Source organism: Helicoverpa armigera, chromosome 10 (genome assembly GCF_030705265.1).
Source record: "Helicoverpa armigera isolate CAAS_96S chromosome 10, ASM3070526v1, whole genome shotgun sequence".
Taxonomy (NCBI): domain Eukaryota; kingdom Metazoa; phylum Arthropoda; class Insecta; order Lepidoptera; family Noctuidae; genus Helicoverpa; species Helicoverpa armigera.
In genome coordinates, this window is record NC_087129.1 from 7536751 (window position 1) to 7552233 (window position 15483).

Sequence of the window (15483 nt, forward strand, 5' to 3'; positions counted from 1 at the left end):
TGTGTTAAATCTGATATCAACAAATACGTAATTAAATTAATGACTTATTCCAGTCTTTGTTGCTTTAAATATTCCATATCCCTAATAATAGGTTCGTCTTACACACCAACAAATAAAATGTCCCCTGCAGGCAGATTTTTATGCTATTTTCACCTAACGACAAAATGATTCATGATTAGAAGATTAGATACAGCAATATGCGTAGGTATTACCCTTCAAAGGCCCTAGTTACTTAAATGTCTAGTGAATGTCTGATATAAAACTTTAGATAACCACCACGGTTTTAAGAAAATAGTGCTGTAGGTATGTGCGATTATAACAAAATATTTAATATTTAACTTCCGTCAGCTGTGTAATGCTCATTGTAAAAAGACTATTGTATAAAGAAGCACACATTCATAATATTTACCTACATAATACATATAAAATATGCATAACAAGGAACTTGAAACGTCTCTTTAAGCCTTTAATCCTACTTCATTATATGAAGTATCAGATAAATTAAATATATGCATAGTTTTCATAGCAGTATTGTAATAAGTTGTCGTCTAACTGTGAAGTCACACTAGATAGCAGATAACATTTATTTGCCTCCTTGATAACGATCATATCATAGCCTATATAAAACAGTAAGAAGTCTCAGATTACCTTATTAACATATTTTTAGCATATGCATTAGTAATCTGTCAATATGGAGAAGGAGCACGGTGAAAGTGAACCCAAACAAGAGGATTTCGATTTTGTGTTGTACCGTGAAGTGGGGCAGTTCGGGAAATATCAGTTACTAACCATCGGTCTACTGGCTATACCTTCTCTGATATGTGCCTTCATGGCTGGAGACTACATATTTACAGCCGGCAGCCTGCCCACTCGGTGTGCGGTGCCGGAGTGTGACGGACTAGCCCCGCAGTACTTACCGGATTGGCTATCATACGCAGTTCCCACCACCGAATCCGGATTTGATAACTGTCACCGATACGCCAACGTCAGCAGCGCTGTCATATCGCCCGACGGACTTTGTTCTGCAAGCCTATTCGACAGAGATATAATCGTACCATGTGACGGTTACGTATACGAGAGAACAAACACTATCGTGTATGATTTCAACATCGAATGCCAAGAGTGGTTGAGAACTTTACCTGGCACGCTGAACAGTGCAGGAGGAATGGTAGCTCTTATACTTGCAGGATTTATTTCTGATCGTCTCGGCAGACGAATGTCTATAGTTTTCTTTTCGTTCAATATTGCTTTAGTAGGAGTAATTCGTGCATTTTCTGTGAATTTTGCGATGTACACAGCGTTACAATTTATGCAGACTGCAATTGGCGGAGGTGCATTTAGCGCTGCCTACATATTGGCTGCAGAGATAGTGGGGCCGCAGTACCGCGTGAGAACGAGCGCCACCATATCCAGCATGTTCGCGCTCGGACAAGTTGTTCTTGGCCTACTTGCCTATGCTATACCTGCATGGAAAACTCTCACACTGGTGCTATATGTACCTGTGTTTCTTTTAGTTTCTTACTACTGGATTCTCTCTGAAAGCTTCCGCTGGTTACTAAGTGAAAATAAGCAAGAGGAAGGAAAAGCTACCTTAGAATATGCTGCTCGATTGAACAATAAGCAAATATCTGAGAAAAACATGAACTTCTTGTTGACAACGATACACAAACAGGTGGAAGAAAATAAACAGATTAACGATGAGAGTCTTTTCTTCAAAGTAATAAAATCTCCCGTCTTGTTGCGGAGATGTTGTTCTACGCCAATAATGTGGATGACAACTGTGTTCATTTACTACGGCTTATCAATCAATTCAGTTAGTTTATCAGGAAATATGTACTTGAATTACATTGCAATTGCTGCTATCGAGATACCCGGCTTCTGGACAGCAGTCTTGTTGTTAGACAGGATGGGAAGGAGAATAACACTGTTCTGTGGTTTCATGGTCTGTGCAGTCTGTTGTGCAGCTTTCGCTTTTATTCCAAAAAGTATGTACTCTTTATCTCTGATCCTGTATTTGATAGGAAAATTCTGTATAGGTTTAGTGATGACTTCTTTGTACTTGTACACAGCCGAACTGTATCCTACTCGGTACAGGCATTCATTTTTAGGTTTTTCTTCAATGCTGGGGCGCATAGGATCTATAGTGGCACCACTTACCCCAGCTCTTATGATTTACTGGTCAGGTATACCTTCAATAATGTTTGCAAGTACAGCGATAATTTCAGCTATTTTAGTCCTTACTCAACCTGAAACTTTTGGCCAAAAAGTACCAGATACAATTGAAGACGCAGAGCGCCTTGGTAAAAACTAAAAAATATATATATTTACCTAAAAATACCTATATTTCATATTAAAACATTTTTATATTTATAATACTCACCTAGCTGTGGAACAGCGCCCTCTACGTTTCATTTCGAAATGTTAATGCTTCGCGTAGTGTGTCACCGTGATCGCCGCTACGTAGTTTTCAGTAGAAATTTTACCTCGCTACGCCGCTACGGGCTTGAGTGATGTTGGAAAAACATAATAGATGGCGTTGTTTAGTAATTTGCTATAAAATTAAACTTTGGATATTTATTTAGCAATAAGTTAAAATATTATTCTTCATGATATGAAATGATGTACTAGTAAATAAGTTGAAATATTATTATACAAAAAAAAGTTCCTATTTGTCATCGTCATATCTTTTAGAAATAGTTGACAGTTAAAATAAAAGATTTTGAAAGAACATATTTCTTTTACCCTGTCATCTCAAGTGGACATAATAAAAACGTAAAAATATTAAAGTAATAATTCGCCATGCCCTGCGGGAAGCGACCCCTTGTCAAAACCTGGGACAAGCCTAGGCGCATAAGGGTTATTACACCATCTCGATATGAGCAAACTTTGGATTGCGTTAAAGTACATTGGCAAAATGTTATCAAGGAGTTGGAAATGTCCTACAAAGATGAACAGGTAATTGTTAAGAACATTTAATTTGAAGCCTTGGAAGCAGTTTAGCACTGCAGGCGCTTTTTGTTAATTCTGACCATCATTACTTACCTTACCTTATTAAATATTGTAAATGCAGCAGTCAGTGAGTCGTCTTAGGGGGTCCTTGTAAACAAACAAACTCTTCAGCTCAAAAATATTAAGTAGACAGTAAGTACTTGCTAATCAAAATGTTTATTTTTCTTATTATTTCTATTTATGGTCAAAGTCAAAATATAAGTATGGTATGAACACTTACAAAATGTATGCTGGCTTCGTAGAAACAAAACTTTAATTCCGATTTTGTAACAATACATTGTTTTCAGTTCTGGGATACAAATTGTGACACAGTACGCAACTTGGTGGGCCCCGTGATCTTCCAGCGGATTGCCAAGATATTCGATCTGCCGCAGGAAGAGAAGGTATGTGCCACCAGAAGATGTTCCACTGGAAGTCAAGTCCGAAGACTTGTTTGTTTCAAAAGTTAGTAACGTGAATATCTTAAACTTCCATTTCCAGTCTGCGCTCATACTTGCACGCTTTTTATAATTGATAACATAGATTTTTTTTATCATATCATGGTTTGCTCTCAGGCATCAAAGGTTTATTTTCTGCTATGGGCTCCGAAGGAGAACCTTCAATGGAGGAAGAAATACAGCCTGAAGAGGAATCCGAGTGGACCGTCAGTACAGAGCACAGCCACGTCAGTGAAGAAAAAAGAATGAAATCCCTTACATCGACCAGATCACTAACAGTATCGAAATCGGTATCCAAAATGTTGTCCAAATCTTTCTCGAGATTCTTATCAAAGATAATGCAGTCAGCAAAATCTGCCCCGGAAAAATTGGCTGCTCAAAAATCTTCAATAACGATCCCAGATTCCTTAGCCAACACCAGTGATGACATGAATGTGCGTCCTGGAACCGCTATGGACGTCTTGTAAGTAAATACTACACACAGTCTAACAGGATGTCGAAAACATTGTGAATTTTCTTAGCATTCATATTAGTATGCGTCTTTGGAGATTATTTCGCGCACAATGTGATCAATTAGCTTAGCTTCGTCGATTTCCATCGCGTCAAAAATTTCGTTTTTCGAATCCGATTAGCAGCCCAATAAAGTATACCCGGATTAAATTCGAAGATGTTATTAAATTTATTAAATTACACCACTTATGCACTGACAAAAAACTGATTGTGTCTATACCTCTACATTAAATGAATATATAGTTCCAAAAAAAAAAGTCTGTAAATGTACCGACACAGAAGAAGCTAATCAACTGACAACTTTACGTTTCAGATATCGGCGCCCGCGAGTGGGAGGAAATCCATTTTTTGACATGTTGTACTGCAACGAATCTGAAACAGACATGATCAAATGGAAGTCGAAATACAAACAAAAGACTTTCGAAGTGTCTGCTTCCGATGAATTTAGTAAGAGGGCGGAAATTTTGACTAAACAAGTAAGTTTGTCCAGATTGTTAAGATTTTTAGAAGAACATGTTTTACTACGTAGAATATACATACATAGTTTTCGCCAAACTTGGTCATTCCGGAACAATTTAGATATCAACGAAAACAGAAGTGTGGGGGTACCGCATGAGCGTATTAGTTCTCGTAATATAGTTGAGGATAACTATTAAGTTTTGCTACACTTTAATTATATAATAATACCTTACTATACTTTACTAAATTTTCAGATATCCAATGACTTCTTTGAGTGGTGGGTTGGCTTGGGTAATGTTGAATTCAAGAGTGAAATCAAGCGACCCGAGGATATCGAAGCTCTTTTCCAGGTTTTTAAAACAGCTCATTTTCGTATCGTATTATTAAGAACTTTCAATGTAATATACATAATATGTCAGCTAAACGTTTATCTTAGTGTTCCAATGGAACATATTAAGTAGGGCATTAAGGCCGATGACCAGTAAGCCTTTTATGAGCCCAGCACTTTAGAAATAAGATTGCGGCCGTAAATACACTTGGTCATTATGATATACCTTTTACTTTTAATTTCGAAGTGAATATGCACTGCAATTTACATTTAGGTAAACTGATAGAAAAATGATTGTACAAACTTTTTGGTTCATCAAAAGAGACCCCATTTCATTTATTTATTTTATGTAAAATATTATTATATTTTATTTCCTCGTCGTAACTTTCAGGTGTGGTTCGACGAGCATTCTTCCCGCGGTATTGTGCTGGACCCGAAGATAATACCTTGCGTATTAAGAAGCATCGCTACAAGTACCGGCGTACAAAAGGTATATTTGATTAAAAATACTGAAAATCTGCTTCTGTATACTTTGGCTCTTCTATTTTGTCCCACTTTAAAAAGAGTAGCTATCCTAGAAAATGGATCCTGACTAAATTGATTTATTTTTACAAGGTTTTTATTTTTATAATCTTTTTTTGCAGGCGTCATGTCTACGGGCGTTAAGACGACAAATAGCGTACGACATTGAAGCGGAGACCAACCCAGCACACACGATGGCATTCGGGAAGAGTCTGCCGAACAAACTGAAGCATGTTCCTCCTCAGAACAACACCAGCAAGCAGTGGCGTGGTGTCTTGATCCCTGAGGATCTGCGCAGCATGGCGTGCGTCTGGGAGGATATACAGCATCTCACGTTAGTGTTACAGTCTTTCTAACCAGTAGGACATTGGTCTGACTTGTCATTTGTTGTCGATATCATGCAATATCGTATGATGAATTCTAGGATAGGGATGAAATAAAAAACCTAATTATTTTGTTTATATTTGCTCTCTTACGTGATATACTATTTCTACTCCATTTTCATAAGAGACTCCATGCTGTCATATTTATTCTAATCGTGATTCTGATCATCAGGTCAACAAAAGCTTTCCAGCAATGGTTAGTGAAGCACCCAAACCTGCCAATGCCTCCTTTCTTGAAGTACCTCCACGCTCCTGGAGACAAGAAGACACCGTTTATAGTTCCCTCAGACTATGTGCTCAAAGACAAGGGTGTGACGCCATCAGCTCAGGAACTCGCTCTACCAGTCTCACAGTTCTCCTTGGAGCTGAAAGAAGTGCTCAGCAAACTTATGAACCAATGAGCACGAAGGTTTGGAAATACTTATTACTGATTTATTATTTTCTAATTGTGTAATTTGTTAACTTATTTACTGGTTCTGAATTAAATAGCTTTATTGTGTCATACGTTTGTTTCTTTTGAATTAGTTATATGAGGCTTAATATAGTTTAGAGTATATAATCTTCTTCATCTACTGCTTGCATAATTATAGTAGATATCTGCTATTGTTTGTTATTATGCGTAAAGTTGAAAACAAACAGTTAAAAACATCGTAACAACAACAACTTCGCAGAATACGGTATTTTTCTGGGAGTCATTATCGATTCTTATCTCAACATGTTTATGAATGCAAGTGTAAACATCATTAGTTTTCAAAGATTGCACCTTTACATAATATGCACTGGTCCTGCACATAAGTCACAAAAAGTGAGTAAGGAAGAAAGTGAAAAGTTCTTACTAAATACAATAGAAAGTGCCATCCATTTCTCGCGCTCTGATCTGCATGTGCTTGAAGTACCTAAATATCTGCAAAAGTTGTAAATTCGTCATAATAAGTAAATGGATTAATTTTATGATTGCACTCAACTGCATTGAATTCCTCGTGCGAGATATAATCTTTTGGTCATAAATATTGCATGTCAATTATTTACTATGCAATGTTTTATTATAAAATATCCAAATATATCGAGGTCAAAACTAGGTAGTACTTCATGCTTAAAAATATAATCCTTTTAAAGGTCGTGGCACACATGTCGTATGAAATTTGTTACTGCATCGCTCACTATACCTAAATCGAAATCGTAACGTAATGGCTTCGCCTCAGCACAATACGTTTATACGGGCGCCTCCGTTTCTGACTTAATACGTGTGCTACGACCTTTATCAATATAATCTCATATCACTTAGGTATTTAACCCAAATGGGTAATTCAAATTGTTTGTTGATGTTGAATGAGATGAGAAACTCGCGATTATCGTTAACTTTGTTTATTTACGAAAATCGTTACAAAAATGTTAGTTGAATGCACGCCCGTGTACGATGACGACCGAAAATGCACTAAAAGCTAAAAATTGTGGGCCGAGGCTCACGTGTTTGCGTAAAGGTGTTCGGTTACTCCGAACATATTCCCGACCAGCAAAGATGAGGGAGGCTGGGGTGTGCATCCATTACAAAAAAAGTATAAACAAAAATACAAAAAATATTATTATACAATGTTAAACAAAAATAGAAAAATATTATTCCGAATCGTTATTAAAAACTAATTTACGGAACACGGGTCTGGGTTGCTAAACTCTTTCATCTCGTGTTCTTCTTGAGCTTTACGATTGGTGTTTGTTGATCCTAGAAGTCCTGGGCATTGGTTGAGCTTCGTTGATCGTCTCTTCCGGGTTGTATTCCAGCTTCTACATAATTTTCGATATAGGAAAACAGCGCATAAGATAACCACTATCCCCAATACGATGTAGATAACCGCATAGTGATGTATGTCGTGGTTAGACATTGAAGTGATACTTTCATATTTCTGTTCTTCTTTCAACTGTTTTAACTTCAAGTCTATCTCTAAGCAAGTTGTTGTGCACTGTTTCTGTTTCATTTGATTGGTTGTCCAAATTGTCCTCGTATCCTTGATCAATAGTCAGATTGATTATGTGGTTAATCGGTGCCAGGACTGCTGTTTGAGTATCATATTTGACCTTAAATTGACTCTCATAGTGTTTGTGTCCATGTATTGTAAAGAGAGTTTGTTGTCATTACGCAATCGCTATCAAGAGTAATGACATTAGCGCGCATAAGTATGTGCGGCGTAATCCGATCTCCGCATATGATTCGCACTTGACACTGCTCGCAACATACATATAAATATGTGTTTATTTTTGTTAATGAAATGAACTGGCTTTTGCACGCGTCACTGCTTGTTTTGCATACATTATTTCTCTCCAGTATGCAAAGATCTTCATCTGACTTCATCTTGTATATCGGTGTGTTTGAGTCACACATGTATGTTGAGCTTCCTCTGGTTATACATTTCTGTAATATTTCTGTAGTTATAGGTGAATAATTGTCTTTCTGTAAGTTAATGGCAACGTAATCTGAAACTGGAGTGATTGCGAGAGTCATGTTTTTTCTGTACAACTTCGGTACTGCAATGAGGTGATAGAGATCATAAGTTTCTCTGTTGATTAATGGTATTTTTATCTCGAATATAAAATACTTGTCTGTAACTCTGGCTCTTATCTTCATAAGTTCGTATATTTGTTTCAAATCTGTGTGAATGTTTTCAATCGGTAGAGTAACGTCGCCTGTTAATAAGCCAGAAATAACATTCAATTGATGTTGTAGTTGTTTTGGTGTTAATAAATGCAGATTTACTCTTCCCTGGTAAACATCAGAAATAGTGTCCAACATCATGTTTTGAATGTTTTTCAGATTTTGAAGCATACTGTTCGCTGCAATTGCTGTTAGAATAAACTCTTGCTGTTTTGTTATTTCGTTTACTTCCGCTTGGATAGTGTTCAAAGCTTTATCAAGGCTGTTCAGGTGTTTGTTTATGACTTTATGTTGCATGGCAACCATTTTCTCCATCCTTTTAATTAAGTTGTATTCAGATTCTACTACCGATGTTTGATTACTCCACAAATTCTTCAAATGTGCTTCGTTTCGTTTTATAAGTTCAATGTCTTGGGAGTACTGTTCTGCGAAGCGTTCATCTAATACGCCGAACAGTCCATTGGCGAGATATCAATGCCGTTGATAAGCCCGCGACGCCGTCTGGAGTGCTCTATGAAATGTTGTGTCAGCAACAGCTGGTTATAATACTGCAACTCCGTGTACTCGTGACTTTGTTGTGGTACAATCATGTTACATTTGTTGGTATTGTTCATGCGATTGCAGGATTGTTCCAGATAGCTTGAATATTTTTTGAAGGCAGTTATTCCTTCCCAGTACGGTGACATATCGTAGTAGGCTACCAACGTCCACTGGTGTCGTATGAGTTGCATTTTGGCAATGGGATCAAAGTAGATTGCTTGATTTTCGTTCAGTTGGGTGATGTTACTTGTTCCGTAGGCATTTGAAATAAGAGTCATAAAGAATGTTAGTGCCATCACAACGGAGTACAATGTAGCGGAAATGCAGTGCCTCTTGTTTCCTTTCTTTCCTGTTTGTTTAGTTTGTTTGTTATCAGTTTTCGTTTCAGGTTCATCTTGCGCGGGTCGAATAGGTAATAAACACAATTTGACTATTGGCCGCTTGATGATCCCATGTTGAGTTTTCAGTGAAACAACACGTACATATCCGTCGCGCCCAGGGTGCAGTTCGACTACTCGAGCCATCGCCCACTTCCCGGCTGGTAAGTTTTCATCTTGAATAATGACCAAATTCCCTACTTGAATGTTATCCTGAGGTTTTAACCATTTGTTTCGTGCGTTAAGTTGTGACAAATATTCCGACTTCCACCTCTTCCATATTTGTTGAAATAGTTGATTAGTCAAATACCATCTTGTTCTTCCATCTTCAGGTGTTTCTATGATTGTTACTCCTGCCCTGCCTGTGAGAAAGTGGGCTGGTGACAGGTAATCAAGATCATCAATGTTTTCTGTTAGGGCGCACAAGGGTCTTGAATTTAAACAGGCTTCAATTTGTGTTAGTATTGTGTAGTATTCTTCAAATGTTAATTTTTGTGACCCAATCACTCTTCTCAGGTGGTGTTTTAAGCTGCGAACCGCGCGTTCCCATAAACCTCCGGCACTGGGCCACGACGGGGCATTAAAATGCCATTCAATGTTCATATCAGCAAGTATACCCATGAAGTTGTTATCAAATGTTTGTTGCACTTGTTCGTGTTCTTGTTGTAAAATACGATCAGCGCCCACAAAGTTGGTTCCACAGTCGCTATACATATAGCGTGGGGCTCCGCGTCGGGCCGTCATTCTTCTTAGGGCCGCCAAAAAAGCTGTACTTGTTAGATCTGTTACAAGTTCCAGGTGTATGGCCTTTGTGACCATACAAATAAAAAGTGCAATGTAACCTTTCATCGACCTTGCGTTCCTTGTTTTGTTGCTCTTGATTTCAACGAAACCGGTGTAGTCCACTCCGGTGTGGTAAAAGGGCGGGGCTGGCTCCGTACGTGCAGTGGGTAAATCACCCATTATCTGTTGATGTTGCTGTGGGTTGTTTTTGCGACAAATCACGCAGTTTCTCAGACGTTTTTTCACAGCGTTGTTCCTCCAGGTATCCAATACTGCTGCCTCAGATTGGCCAGAGTAAGGCGAGGACCTCCATGAAAGGTAAGTTTGTGAGCTTCGTCCACTAAAAGCTCAGCCAGACGACTATCACGTGGTATGATCTTTGGATGCTTCATCTCCATGTTCAATGTTGAGTTTTCAAGTCTGCCTCCAATGCGTAAGACACCAGATGAGTCAATGAATGGATTTAAATTTAATATTTTACTTTTTGTACTTAGTCTTTGCTTATTGCGTAAACATTCAATTTCCGATCTAAATTCCATTTGTTGCACGTTTTTAATTATAAGTAATTTTGCTGCAGTAAGTTCATGTAATGTGAGATATGATGGCATGTCTGTTCGCTTAGGTGCAAATGCACGTAACAACCATGCAATTATTCTGTTTACTTTATTGAATGAGCTGTGTTTATGCAATAATGTTTCAATAATGTTTTCTTCTTGTTCTTTAACAGTACATGATTTATTTAACCTTACTTCTTCTTCTGTTGTGTAGGTTGGGGTCTCTTGTTCTTGATTTTCGAATGTTGTGAGCCATGAGGCCCGTGCCACCATAAAATGTTGTCTCTTAATTGTTGTGCGTATAAACCCCGACTCGCTACATCGGCTGGGTTTTCGCCCGACTTTACATAACGCCAGCATGTGCTCGGTATTGTTTCAACTATTTGTTGCACTCGGTTGGCGACGAATGTTTTCCATCGAGTTGGTTCGCCCTGTATCCATCCAAGCACGACCATTGAGTCCGTCCAACCATATATTTGTGTTTTATGTTCCGAAAGTGCATCCTGTGTTTTCTTCATAAGTTTTGCTAATAAATGTGCTCCACTCAACTCTAATCTGGGTAATGTTACTGCTTTTTGTGAGGTACCAGTTTTGTTTTGCGGCCAATAGCACTGGCTCTGTTTCGTCGTTGACTCGTGCGTATAAGACACAAGCAAAGGCTACAAGAGACGCATCGCAGAAGCCATGTAGTTCTATGATATCTTCCTTGCGACTGCGTATCCATCTTGGTACCTCATATTGATTAATTGCGCCGAGCTCGCTTTTAATCTTGATCCACTCCTTCTGAATTTCAATTGGCACTTCATCGTCCCATTTCATGTTTTCTTCCAAACCCTTTGAAACAACAGTTTAAGTTTGGTTGATAAAGGTGCCATCCAACCTAGCGGATCGAAGACCTTTGAGATCTCCGATAACAGTGTTCGTTTTGTTATTCTGGTGTTGTCTTTAGGTTTGTTTGTGTTGTACTGAAATGTTAATTTATCTTCTGTTGAGTTCCAACATAAGCCCAATGTTTTCGAAATGTTTTCTGTTTTAAATGTAAATACTTCATTGTTTGATTTGTTTCCGTCCTTCTTAATGTTATCCAGTAGCTTTTTCTCATTCGACGACCACTTCCTTAAGTTAAAACCACCTAGTTTCATTAGTGCGTTCAAATCCGAGATTAACTGTTTGCCATCTTCAATTGTGTTTGTCCCATGTACAAGGTCATCCATATAAAATGCTGATTCGACAACTTTTGAGGCTTCTGGGTATGTTTCACGTTCATCGGCTGCTAGTTTTCTTAAAGTCATTATTGCCAGAAATGGAGCGGCGCGGGTTCCATATGTGACAGTTGTTAAGCAAAATGTTTGAATAGGATGTTCTAGAGACTCTCTCCAAAATATTTTCTGATACTTTTGATCTCTTTCATCTACTGCTATAAAACGAAACATCTTCTCAATATCACTCGTGAAAGCATATTTATACTGTCTCCATTTTAAAAGAAGTGTTTGTAGATCAATTTGTAAATTAGGGCCGGTATGCATGAGATCATTCAAACTGTACCCTGTATTTGTTTTATGAGAACCATTAAATACCCAACCAACAATTTTGCCCTATAACCAAACCTTATATCTCAAAAAAGCTGGGTGAACGATGTATAAAGGATTCGGTGGTGACTGATTGTTGTGTAAAAGCGTTTGACAACACATTTTGGCTTTATAAGTTTATACAGCAAAAACGACCTATTAAGAATTGATGTAAAGGTTTACTTCACAACATTATATAGCTGTTATAGTCAGGCGTTATAGCAACCTCCATTGTTACTAGTATACAACGATAGAACTTTATAACAGTGTTTACTGTCGCCCTAATGCGCCTGATTTGCGCAATAAAGGTTCGAAACGAACTATAATGTGTCTTTCGTTGTAGTAGAGATGACAACTCAAGAATAGGACGATATTGTGATATTGAGACATTTTAGATCGTCGTTACAGTACATAGTACTAAAGTGGGCACAAAAAGTCTACAACAGAGTGATTTGGTGATATAGCTGAGTTTCAAATTATATTTATGTAGCTTAATTGCCATATATAAGGTTGTTAACGCTCGTTATAGTTGTAGTGATAAACTTATCACAAAGACACTTTTTTAGAAGAGTATTGTTTTTTTATAACTATTATAGTCCCTCTATTACACAATAGTAGTATAACGGAGCTCTTATCTCTTTTAAAACATTATTACTGTGTATAAAAGCAGGGTAGCAATGCTTTTAAATGCTAATTCAGTTTCGTAAAGGCACTTCTATTGCTCTTCTACAACAATATTGACGTTTTGATGCAGCGTAATTAATGCGACAACCAATATTTTTTGAAGACCCAATTATAGAAAATGGTTCCGTACAAAATATAGTTCACGTCAATGAAGAAATGAAGAATTATTCAAATGGTTACAATGATTCTAGATGTGACAGTTTTTCAGGTCAGGCAAGTACCAATGCAACTTTTCTAAGTTTATATGCACTTTCTAAGTATATCTTGGACACCAATGGCTGATAAAAAAGGTGAAGGAAAACATCTTGAGGAAACCTGGACTATAAAGTCTGAAATCACCAACCCGCATTGAGCAAGCGTGGTGATTAATGCTCAATCCTTCTCCGTGTATGAGGAGGCCTGTGCCCAGCAGTGGGACAGAAGTGAGTGAGGCGGCGCGAGGCGCAGTGTGGGAAACAAAATTAATCGGATGGAGACATGTAGGTACGTAGGTTTAATGGTTGTCTTGCTATGTAAACTTCAAAACAACGTAATTAATAAGAGATATGTATTTTTTCTATAATTAATAAATAGTAAAATACCTAATGGATTTGTAGTACGAAAAGTTTTAGCCCATAGGTAGAATAATTAATCACAATAATAACATTCATCAGGGATGTAGTGGTCATAAATAGACATAATACCGCAGCCCCGACCCCAGAAAAAAATGAAGCTTGGTAAAGATATCATATATTTTTTGCGCATGATGAAGTGCCTTGGTAAAGATGAATTGGTATGTAAACCACAGTTAACACAATTCTTATTTAACAGAAAAATGTAATTTCCACGGCCATTCCACTTCTGCAAGTAGCTTGAAATCGTCACGAGTCAAAAACTTATCGATGTCTATAATGACTACCATTTTGCAGAACATTACACTGAAAAAGAAAAAAAAACAACACTATATTGACAACCTTTGGGGGAGGCCTTTGCCCAGCAGTGGGACAACACAAGCTAATTTAAAAAAAAATTGACAACCTCACAGTATTAAATAATAACGAAAAAGTATAACTCTGAAGTCGTAGTAGGTACCTGCAGCTGTGTAGTATAAACCCATATTTTCTGACGTGGTATTTTTATAAGTTTAATAAAAAGTATTCATCACATTATGGAATAAGGACAAACAACAAAACAAAGAAACAAGCTCAAAAGGAACCCTAATTTCATGTAATGGTGGTTGTAATATCTATGATAACGAGTACTATAATAGAGTTTAGGAAGCTGGAAGTATGTTTATGACTTAAAATTCGTAATTGTTTTAGTTAAAGCTCATTAATTCGAAGGGGGCATTCAAATATTGTCGTAAACCCATACATAGTTTATCAGTAAAATTACAGGCGTACGTCATTTTCCCCGTAAGAGACGAATAATTCGATTACAAAATAATATCTAACTTACCACGGTCTCCTCATCTCTTCTGATTTATCTTTTATTTCTCTTCTAAATAAAACAGTGACAGCAGCGTGAACGAATGTAAAATGAATGAATGATGAATATTGTAATGAATTGATGAACTCTTCTACAGTTCTTAAAAAGTGTTTAGTAGTGTTGCTGTGGCTTGTATGTTACCAAATATAGAGATTGCGTTACTGTTACATCAATGCAATGGGCCCAAATTGTCATGCCTGATATCGTTATAGTTGTACTTTAAGACTGAATGGAGATATAATTGCGCCACTTTCTTTGTAGGTGCACCTTCTTTGGCCTTTTATTTGACCATCGATTAGTTTTTACAAAACGTTCTATGGCCTTCTATACAACTAACTTTTGCTGGTTGGGTACCACCCTGTATTGTGTTGTTAAAGAATCGACACGCTCAACTCCATGATGCGGCAAATAATACTCAGGTGTCTGGTTACTAATTGTTGTCGGTATCATATGTTCCATTGTTTTATATTCATTCATGAAGTTCTTATAGTCCTGAGCCAATTTTGGTTGCCTTTTAAATTTGTTTTCCAAGGTTCGAAATTGTGCCAGTGCAGTTTGTTTAGAAGACCCAAGTTTACTTGTTATGTCTTCCTTTAACGGTAACCTGACGACATAGCGTCCATCTTCTTTTCGTGTTGTAGTTTCGTTGTAAAATGTTATGCATTGTTGATCTTGTACTGATAAAGGAGACTGCTCACTGATCTCTTCTATTTCCCAAAATTTTTGTATCTGTTCAATGTTATGCACTATGTTGCACTGGTATGTTTTGGCGGTTCCACATAGCAACCAACCAAGTTTTGTTTGTTGTACGACGGGCTGAGTTGATTCGTCCCTTTTATCATGCCACTTAAAAGAATTAAAGAATAAACATCTGCTCCAAGCAAAATGTCAATGGGTCGACTAATGTAGAAATCGGGATCCGCAAGGGATATGTTTTCAATAATGTTCCAGTTTGGCTTTTGAATGTTTTGTTGGGTAAGTTTCCAATCAAGCTGTTCATAATAATGACGTCAGTTCGAAACTCGTAGTCACTGTAGATCGAGCGGCAATGAATGTTTAGTAACCCTTTTCCACTATTTTCCTTTTCTCCAACGCCAATAACCGTTCCTTTGCAATGTTGTCTTTTCAGATTTAACTGTTGCGCCGCCCTTTCTGTTATTAAGGAAACTTGCGATCCTTGGTCTATTAACGCTCTCATATCATGATAAGTTCCAT

The 15483-nt window shown here is 37.5% G+C and overlaps 2 protein-coding genes across 2 annotated transcripts; both read left to right on the forward strand.

Moving 5' to 3' along the window:
* The first annotated feature begins 625 nt into the window (after positions 1–625).
* On the forward strand, positions 626–2508 carry LOC110372333 (organic cation transporter protein). The gene has a single exon (XM_021328956.3). The coding sequence runs from the start codon at positions 692–694 to the stop codon at positions 2309–2311; it is 1620 nt and encodes a 539-aa protein (XP_021184631.3). The 5' UTR covers positions 626–691; the 3' UTR covers positions 2312–2508.
* A 196-nt stretch (positions 2509–2704) lies between these two features.
* LOC110372334 (uncharacterized) lies at positions 2705–6150 on the forward strand. The gene is given in 9 exon segments (XM_064036630.1): positions 2705–2955; positions 3297–3391; positions 3393–3500; positions 3532–3909; positions 4270–4432; positions 4670–4765; positions 5135–5233; positions 5388–5599; positions 5821–6150. Coding segments are annotated over 9 exon segments (1536 nt in total). The 5' UTR covers positions 2705–2799; the 3' UTR covers positions 6050–6150.
* Positions 6151–15483: the final 9333 nt, after the last annotated feature.

Excerpts from the sequence above, each read along its gene's own strand:
- LOC110372333 (XM_021328956.3), top strand. The coding sequence starts at position 692 with ATGGAGAAGGAGCACGGTGAAAGTGAACCCAAACAAGAGGATTTCGAT.